The 18,451-nt window shown below is 36.1% G+C and overlaps 1 protein-coding gene across 1 annotated transcript in view; it reads right to left on the bottom strand.

The window, feature by feature from the left end:
* The window catches only part of LOC136857637 (DNA-dependent protein kinase catalytic subunit), an 873,484-nt gene that overhangs the window by 594,649 nt on the left and 260,384 nt on the right, over positions 1-18,451 (bottom strand). The window contains exon 13 of the mRNA XM_067136445.2: positions 1,114-1,281. Coding sequence (XP_066992546.2) covers positions 1,114-1,281 — 168 coding nt within the window. The remainder of the gene's footprint in view (positions 1-1,113; positions 1,282-18,451) is intronic.

Below are 18,451 nucleotides of genomic sequence, written 5' to 3'. Positions count from 1 at the left end.
CTTTTAATAACACAACATCATCTCTCTTCCATTTTTATTATTGTGTTATCTCTGCTAATATTCTAGTGATATTATATTTTGAAAAACACCATTTATGGTAAAATGGAAATGGAAAATTTATATTATGATTCTTCCTATAATGTATATAAGAGTTGAAAGTTCTAAAAAGACCATTGTTGTGAGAATTTATTGGCAATGTCTAAGTGTCATTCATTATTGCGCAGATTATTAAACCCCATGGCATTACAGCCCTTGAAGGGCCTTGGCCTACCAAGCGACCGTTGCTCAGACCGAAGGCCTGCAGATTATGAGGTGTCGTGTGGTCAGCACGACGAATCCTTTCGGCCGTTATTCTTGGCTTTCTAGACCGGGACCGCTATTTCACCGTTAGATAGCTCCTCAATTCTAATCACGCAGGCTGAGTGGATCTCGAACCAGCCCTCAGGTCCAGGTAAAAATCCCTGACCTGGCCGGGAATCAAACCCGGGGCCTCTGGGTGAGAGGCAGGCATGCTACCCCTAGATTATTATCCATATATATATTAATATAATTCAGTTTAATTCAGCATAACTCAATGTTCTGATATCCCAACACTTAATAACTTTTGAATTTGAGTGTTACTTCTGTGAGGGTAATTTATTTAAATAAACCACAATAGAAAATGCGTGTTTTATAATAGTTTTCTTACTATTAATGATCATCCTTTCACACAATAAACAACTTACCATTGTTATTATTATTTATTCCAATTAGTGTAACTGAAAATATACATTGTTGTAACCAACACTGATGTAGTATCAGTCCCAGTCAAAAGGCAAAATCCTCAAATTTCATGTCAAAGAATTAATTTCAGGAAACTGTATGATCCCACACAATATATTCCAGTACACTATAGTACACTACAATCTCAGATTCATTACAGAATTGAAATAAACAACAATTAAGATAGATCAATGCCTGTAGTGAGGTGCAAACTGTTCTTTTGTCTCTCCTGAAAAATATTATTTTTGTTGCTTACCTCAATTCGCCTGTACCGAGTCCAATTTAAGTACTCAGTCATTTCTGTACAATCCAAACCATTTCTATTTGTAGTTAGCAGATTGCAAAACCAACCTGAAAGGCGTCAGCAGCAATGTGAAGCAGTCTTGGCACCATACAGACAGGTGTAGCAATGAGTGTTTGCAGACAAGCAATCTGCAATTCTGCTTTGTAGTGTTTCAAGCGAGCCAACATATCCTCCAGGAAATGATAAACCAAATTATAAAGTGAGCCATGGGAAGTCTGAAAAATAAATTTCAATTCATCTGCATCATATCTGCAACTGCTAGTTCTTTCGTCACTATCTATAAAGGGTGTATCCATGATAATGTTCCAAACTTTCAGAGATGATGTTGGACAGCAAATGAATCAATTTGAGATAAGGAACCGTAGTCCAGAAACGTTTGAGTCAAAAGTTCGGAAACGTTTGAGTCAAAAGTTATGAATAATTCAAGATGTTTAACATCTGTTTGGTCTTAACAGTTCAAACGGCACCGGGGATATTCAAACAGAACTTTGTGCAATGATGCCATGCCTGCATTGATGCAGGGGGATGCCATTTCGAACATTTGTTGCAAATGGAGCAGCTTGTGTAACTTGTGCAGCTAAATGGACTTAAATGAGTAGAATTTTGCTGAACTTTTGACTCGATTGTTTCTGGAATATGGTTCCTTACCTTAAATTGATCCATTTACCATCCTCCATCATCGCTGAAAGTCTGTAACATTATCACAGATACATCCTGTATACACTGAAAACTTGGTTGGCACCCTTTGTGTGACAACTAGAGATATTATACTGTAATGAGGAAGCATGGTCACAAACTGAATAAAAATATATTTAATACATGTTTAAAACATAGTGAACAGATAAGAACAAATGAAAAAATGAAACATGATCATTATTTCACCATAAGAACACATTGTGTCCATAATGGATCTGTCCAAAATTATGCACAACAATAGCTAGTTTTCAAGTTGCAACTTAATTTGTCACCCATTTGATCCTTCCTATAAGGTATATCAACCCGTTTGGATCCTTGTCTCCTTTTGTGTTTGTCCTTTGTTCCTTGTCTCTTACCATTTTTTATTCATCTTTGTCTCTTTCCTTTTCTTGTGTTTATTTAGCTTTCTTCTTTTCCCACACTTTCCACATGTCCCAGCTCTTCGGAAGCTGTGAAGAAATGGATGTAGAAGAATTGGCAGTGACGACCAGCCCATAAGGTCACACAGTTAAATGCCATCCCAGTAAACACTCATACTTCATTTTTACTTCTTAATACATTACACACAGGTTTTAAGCTCATAGAGGTGACTGGTACTTCTTAACTGCAATATTAAGTTTTGAGATAGTGTAAAATTGTATATATATCAGCTCCCAATCATAACCCCCATGTGACTGTAAGTACATGCTCTCCAAATGTTCCCATTCACTATGTTTCTTACAGAAGGGACCTGCTGAAATGAGAGAGAGAACTCGTCACAAGCAAACTATGACCAAACAGGATAGCAGGTTAATTTCCTGAAGAAAAGAAAGCTACAAAGCTAGTTTACTTATATTTGCAACTTGAACCCTGATGTCTGCTTAATGGTACAGTAAGACTGTTGCCTTGGAAAATCAATTGTTAAAAAAAAAAAAAAAATTAAGTCATGTTCTATAGTAGTAAAGGTGTATTTAAATTCGCTCATACGTGTTATGTCATGTAACACATATTCAGCCATGAGTACAAACAGTTATATCCTTACATAATAATTTTACGTATAGCAAAAAAAAGGCATCCTAATGAACATTTTAGAAACAATGTATACAGAAATAGAACAAAAGCAAAATCTTAATTTTAACATAAATGAAATTACAGAAAACAAATATACTACCAGAAGAAACTTTAAAAACAGCTTCATAAATAACATTAGTAAAAAAAGACACCAAAGAACATTTGAGCTCCCTACCAACCGTAAGTTCCCCCTACCACAGTAATACCCCTACCACTCCCTCAGCCCTCCCTTCCATGCTTTTAACCGATCAGCTGCTTGCTGAAAGCAGTTGCCCACCAGCTACACAAGTGACAATACGCTCTAAAGGTTGAACTCAATCCCCCCACCACATAAATAGAGGTAGCAAAGTGACGCAGAGAGACTATGAAAGTAGATCGTGATCGAAACTGACAGGAAACGGTCAGTAGCTGAACTTGGCTCCCAATACCAACAGACCATGTATAGGAAGAAACACTAAAATCGATGCACATATATTAAGACAGGGATAATCTTAATCCTCTTGGAGCAAAGAGCAGATCTGGTCGGCCGCTCCCCATCAGCTGGAAGAGGCCAGAGCTCCGCCTCCACTCTACTACTGTAAAGTGCCAGGCCGTTTTCAGTGGAAATACATGTATTTTAAAATTCATGTATATCTACTGGTGTATATCAAATACCGGCATGAAATTTTCTACATATAGACTACGTAGAATAAGAAACTGGTATGGAGTGATATAAAGAGTTAAAGATGTTTTGTTGTTGACTCGCTGATGTACCTGTGCTTAGCTACGGGATTCTCAGAAAGACTGTCTTTGTGGTTTTTCTACCTGAAGTCGTCAGAAGGAATGTAGTGATTAAAAGCAATGTTATATAAAATACTTGATCAAATTAATAAACCGCTCATTTTCTCACTTTTTACGAACAGTACTACGGTGCTGATCTAACAATCCAAAGTTCCAGTGCTGCAATGACCAGACCGCAGACAGCAGTGAACACTTCTCTGCCATTATTCCGTTAAATATGCACATTGCTTATTCCAATCGGTGCCTCAGAGTAGGAATTGAATAGCTCGAATGCTATGATGAACCAGTTTGTTACATATCAGTAGTATCAGAAGTTTATCTAACTACCCAGCTACTTCCCGGCAATTTTCAGGCAGGCTGTTATACTCGGTACGACCGGGAGAGTTGGCTGTGCAGTTAGGGGTGCATAGCTGTGAGCTTGGATCTGGGAGGTAGTGGGTTCCACTGTCGACAGCCCTGAAGATAGTTTTCCATGGTCTTCAATTTTCACACCAGGAAAATGCTGGGGCTGTAACGTAATTAACATAGGGGGTGCTTCCTTCCCACTCCTAGCCCTTTCATATCCCATCGTCGCCATGAGTCCTATCTGTGTCGGCGCGACGTAGAGCAAATGTTAAAAAACTCGGTATGCAGCAGTAATCCCATCTATCGGAGATGAATGGCAACAGAGACACAAAGCAAATCACAACAAACAATGGTCAATGTAATGTTATTGTTGATCAATGATATGAGCTTTCTGTATTGTAGTCCTTCACATTCAGTTTTCTTTCGACTCTGTAATATAAGGCTGTCTTATAAAATTAATTATAGCGTAGACAGTAGTTCCTTAATCCCCGACTTTACATACCGATTTTCATTAAATTCTGTTTACCCATTTTCTCGTGACAGTGCTGATATTATCTTAGCAACAACAATCCATATTTGTGAATATCTCGGTTATCATAGCCGATACGGTCAAAATGTATAAGACATAAATGATCGGAAATTTAATACTATGTAACTTTATTTATATAGTAATTGTCCACAAGACCACCAATAACACAAATATTCGAGAATTAAATTTTGGGCCTTCCTCTAAACTACCACTTTTCTTAATGTGAATAAGATTATTTATGGTGTAGATTGTAGCAACTTATTCGCCCACTTTGCATACCTATTTTAATTAAGATAGGACCACTAATAACATAAACATTTGCAAATAAAATTTTAGGCCTTCCCCTAAACTACCATTTCTTTTAGAGTGAATAAGATTATTTATGGTTTATATTGTAGCAACTTATTTTAGAACTTAACATACCGGTTTTCATTAAGATACGACCACTAATAATATAAATAATTATTTGAGAATTAAATTTTAAGCCTTCCCCTAAACTACCATTTCTCTCAGCATGAAAAAGATTATTTATGGCCTAGATTGTAGCGACTTATTCCCGGACTTTACATACCGATTTTCATTAAATTCTCTTCAGCCGTTTTCTCGTGATGCTTGTACATACATACATACATACATACATACATACATACATACATACATACAAGTCTCCGCATTACCATAGATTTATGTGATAGGACAAAAAATATAAATTTATCGCAATGTAATACTATCCATAGCTCTGATGTGAAAGATGTATTTTTTAAATGTTACATTGTAATGGTCATAGTTTTGAATTTTTAATGGGGCCCCCCTATTTTATCAGGTCTTATTGTATACTGAATTTTAATCCACTAGCTGAGGAAGAGAATGCATAAATATTCTCGAAACATGAACTAGATGTTAAGGTGAAAGGTAAATAATAAATAGTATTGACTAGGCGGACCATCTACCAACATATTTGCTGTTATTAAGTCAATACGGATCCAATACTGGCCACTATGGTCAAGATTATTAATAGTGATTATGCCAGCCAGGCTAGAAAAATGATAAATTTAAGAACACCAAGGTTAAAATTCTTAGTATTTCAAAAGACCTGAACTTTCTTAAGAAATGTATTAAAAGTAATGTCATACCTAAACACTTGAATTCAGTACAAAAGAGAGGTAGATTACTGCATCACGAAATGAGAACACAGCGGAAAGTAAATCACCTGTGGATTAAAGATGAAATTAGGTTTTTACACCTCAAAAAAACGAAGTTGACAACACACTTTATGAATTACACCTACTCATCACTAGTCAAATTTCGGCTCTGGAATGGGAAGAGGCGCAATTTAACATTGAACTATCATTATTTACAATACTAATGAAAAAACAAGAAATTCTAGATAGAAAATATCAGAGGCTCATTGACTACAAACGCATCACAAAAGATGAAATGCGAAACAATAACACGTACACAACACACACATTTTATCCACCACTCAAAAACCTGACCAACGCTGATTTCAATAATGATGAAGTCGAGATCTTAAGTAAGGGTCCTAAACATAACTGGCCACACACAAGTAAGACTGTTCAAAATAGGGAACTAGTGAAATTGTTAGCGGAATCTGAAGTAGCAATTGCAGAGGTACCTACAGATGAACAAGAGAATATGAGGTTCGAGACTAAAAAGAAAATTGGTAAAATAATGGAACATAAGACCATCGCAGATACCCACACAAATAACAATCTCCGAAAGATTAATAAGAAGATCATAGATAACAACATAATTGTCATGAAGGCTGATAAGGGTAACACTATAGTTTTAATGAATAAAGATGATTACGTCAGTAAAACGAATGATTTCTTGAAGGGAGACAACTTTCGTCAGATAAAGAAGGACCCCACTAACAACATGCAAAAGACATTTTAACAAATTTTAGCTAACACTAATTTTTTGATGAATTTGAATGAAACAAAATGTTTGGTAAATATGAACCCAGGATTACCTAAATTGAGGGCAATGCCTAAGGTACACAAAGAAGGCATACCTATTAGACTGGTTGTAAACTTCAGAAACAGTCCCACATATAAAACGGCCAAATTTGTACACACGTTTTTAAAGAAACATTACAGATTTAATGTAGATACAAGTCTCCGCAATACCATAGATTTTTGTGATAGGACAAAAAATATAAATTTATCGCAATGTAATACTATCCATAGCTTTGATGTGAAAGATATGCATTTGAATATTCCGATCACAGAGACTATCAACATTGTCAAGGACAACTTAAATACACATAGTCCATTGAGTAAAGTAGAAATTGATGAATTCATCAACTTGTTAAAGTTCACATTAGAAAACAACCTTTTTACTTTCAACAACAACGTGTATAAACAAGTTAATGGGCTGGCCATGGGATCACCAGCGTCTGGTATCCTTGCGGATATATTTATGGACCATATGGAATCTAATTAGTCGGTAAAATAAAAGGATTAGACTTATGGTTAAGGTTTGTTGATGACGCGTTCGCTATCATTAACGAACAAGAACTCAAGCCAAACGAGCTGTTAGACTAATTAAACAACCTAGATAAACACAATGTTTACAATCGAGTCGGAAGATAATAAAAGTTTAAACTATCTTGACGTAACAGTAACTAGAGACAATAAAAACCTGATTTACCAAGTATTTAGAAAACCTACACACACAGATGTTATCAGGAAAGACTCGAACCACCCAGGAGAACACAAGAAAGCGGCATTTTACAGCTTCATCAATAGAGCAGTAAGAATACCATTAAATAGAAATGATTTTAATAAAGAGATAAACATTATCCAAGATATCGCCAGAAGAAACGGTTATCCCAAGAGCTATGTCAATAGGATAAAGAGTAAGGTCATGAATAGACCGAACACTCTACTTGTAAATAAGAAAGAAGAAAAAAAAGAAATTCGCTACATTAACTTATATTAATAAACAATCATACGGTTTGGCTAAACTCTTCAGGAAACACATTACCCATGTATCCTGTAGGACAGATAACAATAATAATAATTTATTTTTCAATTTGAATAGCGTAAACACCAACAGTAGGTTCAGTAAGTTAGGAGTACACAAACTGTCTTGCCAAGATTGCGGAAAAAAGTATGTCGGACAGTCAGGTAGAAGTGTGTTGGTGCGGTATAAAGAGCATGTCAATGCACGAAGACATTCTAGATACTCTGCAATGTGTGAACACATGCATGAAAGCAACCATCATTTCACCAATATTGAACAAGACATGGCTTTATTACATTCATTAAACAAAGGTAAACAAATTAATGCCCTCGAGAAATTAGAAATAAACAAGTTGCAAAAATTTGATAGTGAAAACAGCCTAAATGAATACACGGCAGAAGACAATCCGTTGTTTAAATTGGTGACCCAATACCCTAGAAAGAGGGCAAAAGAGAATGAGATCATGCGCGTAAGGGGGTAAGTATGACTATAGTATCAGGGGCGGTACCTTCCACCCCTCTTTCCATCCACCCCGCATCCCAATGTACTGTAATTCCGCAACCAGTTGCCGTACAACACCAGTTGCTTTCACATCTCTTCAACATATGCACGCCACACGTAATATTTACATCAACACACTGGTAAGGTTTAATATTTTTGGCCCGTTGTATTCTCATTTTGTTCGTCGGAGCCTTTTTGTTAATTTCTATTTCCTTTCCTTTTTACAGACCATCTTAATTTTATTTCAACCTGGCTGCATAATACACCCTTTAACTTAAGATAATGGCAGGAATTCCAGTTTTAATGCAACTTCGTTTATTCTTATACAAATCCAATTGAACTTCGCAAGATAGTATTACAACTCTAAGGACACTGTAAACTCACATCAATGTACGACACCGTGTTCAATATTTTAATTCATATAGACATTATTTTAACACCTATTAACGGCGGATATCGGCAAGACTTCAAGTTTTAATGCAATTTCATTTATTCTTAACTCAACTTTATTTGAACTTCGGAAGATAGCATTGCAAGATCAAGGATACTATGAACTCATATCACCATAAGACGCTGTACTCAATATTTAATCAGACATTACTATATTGTGTTTTTATTTGTACGTGACAAGATGGGATTATAATTCCATGTTTTTTACCATCCAAATTTTTTAAATGTTACATTGTAATGGTCATAGTTTTTAATTTTTAATGGGAGCCACCCTATTTTATCAGGTCTTATTGTATACTGAATTTTAATCCACTAGCTGAGGAAGAGAATGCATAAATATTCTCGAAACATGTACTAGATGTTAAGGTGAAAGGTAAATAATAAATAGTATTGACTAGGCGGACCATCTACCAACATATTTGCTGTAGATTTATAGTTGTCGATAACGTTTATTTTTAAGACGAGAAAAATATTTTCGCACTTTCCCTCTCAATATCTACTTTGAAAAAATAATTTACGATACAAAACTATATACATAATTATGTATAATGTATTTCTAAATACAATTCTATAGAATAACTAATTTGAACAAGAAAAATAAAAACTTAAAAATTAAAATTCAAGTAAAAACAAGACAATTTTACTGATAAAATTCACGTGTATGTATCGATGTTTGGCAAACACTGACAACAAATTTTCTATGTGCGGACAACACAGTATTAAAATAATTCTGAATTATTAAATAAGTTTTTTGTTTTCAGAAAAAAAAATAGTTTCTCGTTTTCGGTTGTAGTACATATTAGAAAAATAATTTTACAATACAACAGAATTTACGAAATTAAGAAATGTATGGCACTAAAGCCGTATTTGCTTTGACCTACTAATCGACCACTGCTCAGTTCGGTACCTGCAGTTTACAAGGTGAATCATGGTCGGTGGACGGATACTTTCAGTAATTTTCTTGGTTTTCCAGACCGGAGTCACCCTCTCACCCTCAGATATCTCCTCAATTGCAATCACTTAGGGTCACTTAGATTGAGTGAACCTCGAACCAACCCTCAGGACCAGGCAAAAATCCTTGACCTGCGCGCAAATCGAACCCATGACCTCCGGGTGGGAGGCAGGCACGCAACACTTGGCCCGCGGACACCGGCATTTAGGTAATGATAGAGGACTATATTTAACTATAAGGTTTAGCAGAGGTAAGTGAAAAGTAAACTGAAGTACGATATGGGCGGAGAAGCAGACGGTAGGGCATGTTTAGGTCCAAGAACTTCCTTGAAGGAGACAGGGGGTTGAGGAATGTTGTTGGGTTCACTGGGTCAAATTTTCACAAAATGTTCTCCAGATACATCATCATCATCGTATTCGGTATCACTAGTTTCATCTACCACCATATTCAGAGTAGCTTTAGTGCTGTTAGACACAAACGTCTTTTCTTTAGCTGCAATGATTCCGCGGACGTGTCCGGTATAATTTCGTCGCTACTCTCTGAACTAAATTCCCTATCGCTATCCAATAAATCATCCGCGTTAACTTCGCACTGTTCCAAATACTGCATTAATTTATTGTCATCAATACCTGCTAAAAAAATATCACGTGAACAACATGCCATTTTCCTGTCACAAATCCACTCACTGCAAGGAGCAATCTCTTACTGACCGGTTAGCGGTATTTGTAAACACAGGAAACGACTCTTGTGAAAGGCATAACACCCTCATAGAACTGCCAAAGCAAGGCCAGGCACACAATAAAGTGTAGCCCCTTTACTACAGGTTGCACCAAAAGTATGCATGTCACTATAGGTTGCCTCAAAATTATGTATATCACAGAATTTTAAGCCGGCCAATGTAATCGGCTCTGGCAACATCCGACTGGATTGTTAAAGGCCGACCAGATCGGCTCTGGCAATTTAAAGGGCTGGTGCTCGCACTACCGCCTGGCATCAAGAGAGTTAAATAAAAGGGAGTTTGTCCAAATGAAGAGAAAATACATAATAAAATTTGCCTTACCCTCATAATAGAGAAGAAAAGAGTATAAAGGGGTACGTTACTAACGTATAACATAGAGGTGCATCAGAATATGTATGGCTGAGCCATGTCAGTCTCTCTCTCTCTCTCTCCCCTTTTAAATTATTATTTTTTTATTTTATAATTTTATCATAATGAAATATGAATACCACCGAATTAAGAAGTCGCCCCTCTCATGCAGAAAAAGGCTACTACAACAGGGTATAAGAGTATTCCGCCAGCTCCGTGGTGTAGGGGTAGCATCCTTACCTCTTACCCGGAGGCCCCAGGTTCAATTCCCGGCCATGTCATGGATTTTTACCTGAACCTGAGGGCTGGTTCGAGGTCCACTCAGCCTACATGATTAGAATTGAGGAGCTATCTGACGGTGAGATAGCGGCCCTGGTCTAGAAAGCCAAGAATAACAGCCGAGAGGATTCGTCGTGTTGACCACACGACACCTCCACCTCGTAATCTGCAGGCCTTCGGGCTAAGCAGCGGTCGCTTAGTAGGCCAAGGCCCTTCAAGGGATGTAGTGCCATGGGGTTTGGTTTTGGTTTGGTTTTTATAAGAGTATTCCCCTTTTATATTTTGGGTCAATGAAGTGACTTTGAATCAAAGTATCTTCCTCCTTTTTACCAAAAATTACCTCCCTCTTTTTAATTTTTTAAAAATTTTTTTTGTGGCGACAACATTTCCCAAAGAGGAACTGTATTATCCTTCAGGCACAAGGAAAACATATTATCAAATAACAAGTAAGGTGAGGGTAGGCAGGTGGCAAAGAAGTATGCATAGAATACATACATGGAGAAAACAACAAATACGAAATTTCCATTGTTACCTTTAAAATACACAAAGTTAAAACATGGCAGAGCCAAAAATAAAATGAGAGAATGGCTGGGGAAGCTGGAAACAAGAATGAAACAACAAAAGACACTGGAAACTGCACACCCAAAAAGCAATGCAGATACAGAATCAAACTCATTCACACGAACACACATAGAGACCAACACAGAGAAACGTAGGGCGGAGAGACAAGCTGGTAAAGCATGCCATAATAGTTCACAACAAGCATAATCAAAATAACCAATTTGCTCGTGAATCCGGTCTGGTAAAACAAACACAGAACCAGGCCAAGAGAGAAAACATGCAGCACACCAGCAACATGTATCACGCAGTCAAAACCCTCATTATCAGTACAAATCCATACCACACACCCAGAGTGGACGAGCAAGAAAACACTAAACGGTGTCAGAATCAAGCAAAATGTAGAATGTCCATGCGTACATAAAATAGGTCTCCACACATGTACACATACACAGGAAGCAATCAAACTGAGGAGAAAACATAACGGGACCTACACTGCCCTTGGTTTTCGAACAGAACTTAAAAATTGGCAGACATACGTTAATATAAGATCAATGAGAAATAAGTCTGCAATAAAATTAAAGTAGAACAAATACGTAACCTCAGAAAACACTTGAAGACAACCATGGCAAGTCTTGGGAGGACCAAAAATAGCAAAATAATAAGTGAAAATAATAATTACCTGATGGGTAATAAATGCAATAAAAACGGTTCAGTCTGTCAAACACACAGCAATTACAATATAAATTATAACACTATTAACATACCTGTAAAATACACACTAATATACAAAGAATGACATGTTTCGTTCTACAAGAACATCCTCAGATTCTATCAAATCACTTAAAACATGCTTATATATGTACAGTATTGTTTACGTTGTGTAAACTTGTCAATGATAAACAGTTTAGTGATAACATGAACCAGTAATGACAAAAATAAAATATATATATACACACACAAGTATTAATATAATGGAAAACTTACGTATTTATCAAGACTGCTGATTCTAAGTCTGTTGTCACCAAACATTATTTCAGGACGAGTCCTATTTTTGTCATTACTGGTTCATGTTATCACTAAACTGTTTATCATTGACAAGTTTACACAACGTAAACAATACTGTACATATATAAGCATGTGTATTTTACAGGTATGTTATTAGTGTTATAATTTATATTGTAATTGCTGTGTGTTTGACAGACTGAAAAGTTTTTACTGCATTTAACTAAGTCGACACTGGAAAATATGGCTTCATTCGTAACAAATGATGGATAATAAGAACAAGAAGTCTCTCGAAAGAACCGAGTTTCACAATACCACATTTAAAACCCTTAAAGTATCTTATATAGGATAGAAACCGCCGTCGCCATTTCCTTTTGTTATTACTGTGTTATAACAGATATTTTATTGAACAAATTATTAACAAATTTAAACACCAGCCTAACATAACACTCTTAAGAGATAATCCTAAACCAACTGCTTACGCCACATTCACATTCAATATAAATGCCTACAGTATTGCTAATGTATTCACAAAACACAATACCGTGATTTCTTTTTGAACTAATAATAGAAACCTTGAATTATTACATAACTTCAACTCCTTAAATAAAACAAGTGCCTTTTCTAGGTCAGGCGCATACCATTTTAAGTGCAAGAACTGTAACTCTTCTTACATTGGTCAAACTGGCCGTAACTTCAAAATTAGATACTTTGAACACGTTAATGCAATAAAATACAACAGATTTTTGGCAGTAGGGCAACATATACATGACACAAAACATATTTTCACTACAATAGACTAGGATATTGAAATTCTCAGCACTGTAAATAACGGCCCTCTCCTAGACATCACTGAAAACTGTTTTATACACCTCGACCAGTTTTTCAATCCAAATCTTAACCTGAATGATATTTCTGAGAAGCCCAATGCCCTTTTTGATTTTCTCATCTCTATTTTAAATAACCTCAAGCCAACAAGCAAGCGATCAATCTTTCACAATTTACACAATACCCTCTCACGCTACTTGCCCCTTCTGCAACACCCCCATGATCTTCCTTAAATACCCCCCCCCCCAATTTTTTCCTTTCCCTCCCACCCTCTTATAAGCGCTCATTATTCCTCACCCTTTACTATATTTATCATCTCCCATTTATTTATCAATCACCATGGCAAGATGTTTCAAGTTGAGCCTGACATTATAATTTCTTTTAAAATTTCTTCCTATTTTTTATATATTTTTATTTGGTTTTATTCTTTTTAACAATTTAAATTATTTTTAAAATTTATATATCTGCTTCGAATTGTCGAAATTAAGTCCTACACTGTTTTCCTAATACTTCAATTATGTCACCTTTTACTCTTCGGCCGGAGAAACAAATGCCTACAAGACCTGCCTAGCAACAACTATACATAACTGCATATCACAATTTCAATTTCATAATGAGTTATCCTTCAAGTTTTCATATTAGAACAAGTCCTTTAACTCGTTATCGATCGCAAATACAACATCTTCATACGTCTTCCTATGTGAATATGGCATAACAGGATTGTACTAGACCTGCTTATGAACTTCAACTGGATTTGTTTCGGCACGAATAGTGGTGTTCTTTTTACTCTTTTGACTGATCATTGTGTTATGAACATCAACTGGAATTGCTTCAGCACAAAATAGTGTTAATTTTTTGTCTGTGATCATTGTATTAGTTATTTTTAGATCTTTATGACTTAATTTTTGCACTGCTTTGTTAATTGGCTGATGATGACACTTCAAATGTGTTGAAACCGGTCCCAAATGAACAGGTTGTAACTTCTATTTGGTTCAACTTAACAATGGAGTATTGAAAGGATCCCCCCCTCCTATTTAATATTGTATATTGGCTGGTCAATCTTATGACATGTGCATGTGATTTTAAGTGACTAGTTTTCAGCTTCGTAATTTGCCCGACTGGCCAAATAATTTGTTAACAGGAAGCTTCAAAATCATGAACATTAGCAAATCAACTACAGTTAATAATAAATGTCCAGAACTGAAGCTCATTCCCAAGTACCCAGTCTTACCATAAATACTGTCCCAAATTTTGAAGGTGGCTGTACTTCCGCCCGAACGAGGGAGCGGCTACAAAACCGGTATCGTGAGGCGTGAGTCATTGTTGGTTGAGCTGCAGAAGTGTACCGTTGTCAGTTTGAAGTTTTCAAGATAGAATGGGGGGAGTATGAGAATCGTGTGGCTATGATAGAGTTACACAAGGTAGGGCAATCACCAGGGGAAATTTTCAAAACCCTCCAGAAACTGAAAATTAGTAAGAAATTTGTTGACCGCACTATAAATCGATTTGTTGAGGTTGTAACTCTGAGAGATCGCCCGCGGCAAGGAAGACCACGCACAGTACAAACGCCATAACTCATCAAAGCAGTGGCGGCTCGTGTGCGACGAAATCCGGTACGGAGACAGTCAGTGATGGCTCGTGAGTTACAGATATCAAAAATGTCTATGTCTCGCACGTTAAGCATTGACCTGGGACTCCATGCTTACAAATGACACAAAGGACATCTCCTGACAAATGAAGTGAAGCGCCAGAGGCTCCTAAAATCAAAGCGCTTACTTAAGCGTTACGTGGCTAATGGTCATCGTCGAATCCTGTTTACGGATGAAAAGATTTTCAGTGTTGAGGAGACTTTCAACGCCCAAAACGACAGGGTATATGCCCATTCCTCTAGAGAAGCTGGTGAAAAGACTCCAAGGATCCAGAGGGGGTCATCATCCCTCATCAGTTATGGCTTGGTGGGGTGTGAGCTTCGAGGGCACAACGGAGCTCCATTTCTGTGAAAAGGGAGTCAAAACTTCAGCTAAAGTGTACCAGGAGACAATGTTTGAGGGACTGGTCAAGAATCTCAACACCACCCTCTTCCATGGACGGAACTGGAGCTTCCACCAGGACTTGGCCCCAGCGCACAAGGCACGGGCAACTCAGCAGTGGTTCGAGGCAAATGTTTCTGATTTCATTTCCACTTCAGATTGGCCGCCTGCAAGTCCAGATTTAAACCCTTTGGACTACAAATTGTGGTCCAAGCTTCAGGAGATGGCTTGCAAGAAAAGACATTCCAATATTGAAAGCTTAAAGCAGTCTCTTTGGAAGGCAGTTGCAGAATTTCCAGTTGATGTGTTGCATAATGCCATTGATGAGTGGCCACAAGGACTTAAGGCCTGTGTGCGTGCAAATGGTGGCCATTTTGAATAATTACTTGTGGTTACGGTTCATAATGCATCTACGTAACACTTGTTATTAGGATATTAAAATATCTCTAATCATTTTGTGTCAATTTACTCGAACGTTTGGGACAGTATTTATGGTAAGACTATGTACATACCCATAAAAGCTAAAACCACAACAACTTTGGCTAAAATATCAACATCCCCACAGTCATAATGGATCAGAAACTAAATAAGAATCATGAACATAAAGAAAAACTAAGTCAACAAACAAATTCTACACATCCATTTAAACCTAAGCAACTTTTGTCACCATACTCAATGGACATCCCGCTCTAATTTCTTAGATTACATTTTTTTTTTTTTTAAGCATTCAGGAAACAACAGTTCATTGACAAAATATGTAACCTAATCAACAAACAGAAAAAACCAAAAATAACAACCATGACAAACTCACTAATTTTCACCCTAGATTAATTAATAGATCAAACACTTCCTTTTCAAATAAAGAAATAAATCTGCTAGAGAAGGGCCTAGAATTCAACTGCCAAGAACACATTAAAAACAACATAAAAAAGCTAATCACCAATGTTGAAATTGCTTACAACAACATACCACAAAGAGAAAATAGCAACAAACAAAGTCCCAAAAACAGTCACACAAGAAAATTCCACCAAACAACTGAATTTTGCAACTCAATATTCGAAACTGAAAACAGCTTAAAAACAAAATTAAAAACTACAAACTAATCATCACAAAAGCAGATAAAGAGAACACAACAGTCATAATGAAGAAAGGCCATAGAAGAAACAACAGAATTCATCAACAATGATGAAATTCATGAATTACAACACGACCCGACAAATATATTTCAAAACGAAATGAAACAAGTGATTAAAAAAATACACCAAGAGACCTACCCAAAATACACAAAAACTCGTGTCCCATTAGACCAATAGTAAATTACAAAGAGGCACCAATTTACAGTTTAAGCAAATAACTCAACCAAATGCTAACAGAAAAAGTCTCATTTAGAAAAGATAGGACGATCAAAAACTTGTGTACAATTAGGAAAGTTTCTTGAGAAAACCATGCTTTTCAGAGTTGACTCAGTTTAACCCTATATCACTAACCACTTGTCTGCTGGACGATACGTAAAATTCTTTCAAGAATAAAATTTACTGTATCCACCTATTCAATACAATTCACAGTTTATAGTGATTAAATTCTACATGAATTACATACACTTTTTAGGTACATGTTTTGCCCTATTTGGGTATCTTCAGCCTACTGACAATCCTAAGGTCAAGTCCTAGGCCTTGTTTGAGTTAAACATTTGAACTTAATACTATACAAAATGATATTATTCTAAAAAAAAAAATTGTGAAAAAGTTTTTGTGTACGTTCAATGAAATCAAAATTTGTGACATGAATACAATAAAAACTATCTACATTTAACTAAAATTGTCCAAAAATAACAGACATCATCAATACAGTAACAGAGATAGAAACCAATTTTCAAAACTCCCCATTAAGATACAGAACAATGTCAGATTCGAAGTAAAAACGAAATTACCAAAACTAGCCGAAGAAATAAACGTAAATTTTGATCTCAATCACAAAAAACTAATTCAGAATTTAAAAACAAAGACAGACAACAACATTATTGTTAAGAAAGCGGATAAAGGGGGTTCTACGGTCCTATTAACAGTTTTACGCTCAAAAAACAGAAGAATTCTTTAATGATAAGAGTTATTCAGTAGTCAACAAATACCAGACTAAGAATTCAGCGAACTTTAAAGAAAAGTTTTAATTTTCTATTCAATGAACAAGAGCAACAAAAACTTTTTCACATGAACCCCAATATCCCAAATGCTAGAGCCTTGCCAAAGATTCATAAGGACACTCCAATGCGCCCTATTACAAATTGTAGAAACAGCCCCACCCACAAAGTGTTGAAATTCATCCATGGCTTTTTGAAAAAAACATTATGTATTCAACAATAAATACCCCTTAAAAAATTCAATTAGTTTTTGCAAAGTTTTGATAAAGTTTAATTTGCAACCTAACCATATTATATGGTCTTACGATATCGTAAACATGTTCTCAAACACTCCTACTAACGAAACCGTTACAATTATGCATGACAACATCAATAAACACAGCGGTCTTAGTAAAATGGAAATCGAAGAATTCATGAAGATATTAAAGAACATACAGAAAGCAAGACTGAGATGGTTCGGACATGTAAAAAGAATGGGAAAGGAACAGGTAGCAAGAAGAGAATTGGAAAGAGAAGTTAAGGGAAAGAGACCAGTTGGAAGACTGAGAAGAAGGTGGATGGATCAGATCTGGAAGGGCATTAGAGAAGCTGGATTGGATGTGGCGGAAGTAATGGAGCAGGAAAAGTGGAAGGACAGAACGGAGTGGAGGAGGCTTGTTAACCACACCCGGGAGACTGGAGTGGGACATTGATGATGATGATGATGATGATGATGATGATGATGATGATTATTAAATATTGCTCCAAATAACAATTACTTCTCATTTAATGAGACAATAAATAAAGTTAGTAGGAATGTTTGAGAACATGTTTACGATATCGTAAGACCATATAATATGGTTAGCTTGCAAATTAAACTTTTTCAAAACTTTGCAAAAAATAATTGAATATTTTAAGGGGTATTTATTGTCTTTAAAGAAAAGTTCTAATTTTCTATTCAATGAACAAGAGCAACAAAAACTTTTTCACATGAACCCCAATATCCCAACTGCTAGAGCCTTGCCAAAAATTCATAAGGACACTCCAATGCATCCTATTACAAATTGTAGAAACAGCCCCACCCACAAAGTGTTGAAATTCATCCTAATATTAATCCTAATATTAAATTTACCAAAGAAGATGAAATCAAAAATTCTTTAAATTTTTTAGATCTAACAATTATGCATATGC

The sequence above is a fragment of the Anabrus simplex genome, chromosome 1, assembly GCF_040414725.1.
Source record: "Anabrus simplex isolate iqAnaSimp1 chromosome 1, ASM4041472v1, whole genome shotgun sequence".
NCBI lineage: Eukaryota > Metazoa > Arthropoda > Insecta > Orthoptera > Tettigoniidae > Anabrus > Anabrus simplex.
Note: the sequence above shows the minus strand (reverse complement) of the source record. Positions and strands in the feature narration are given on the sequence as shown.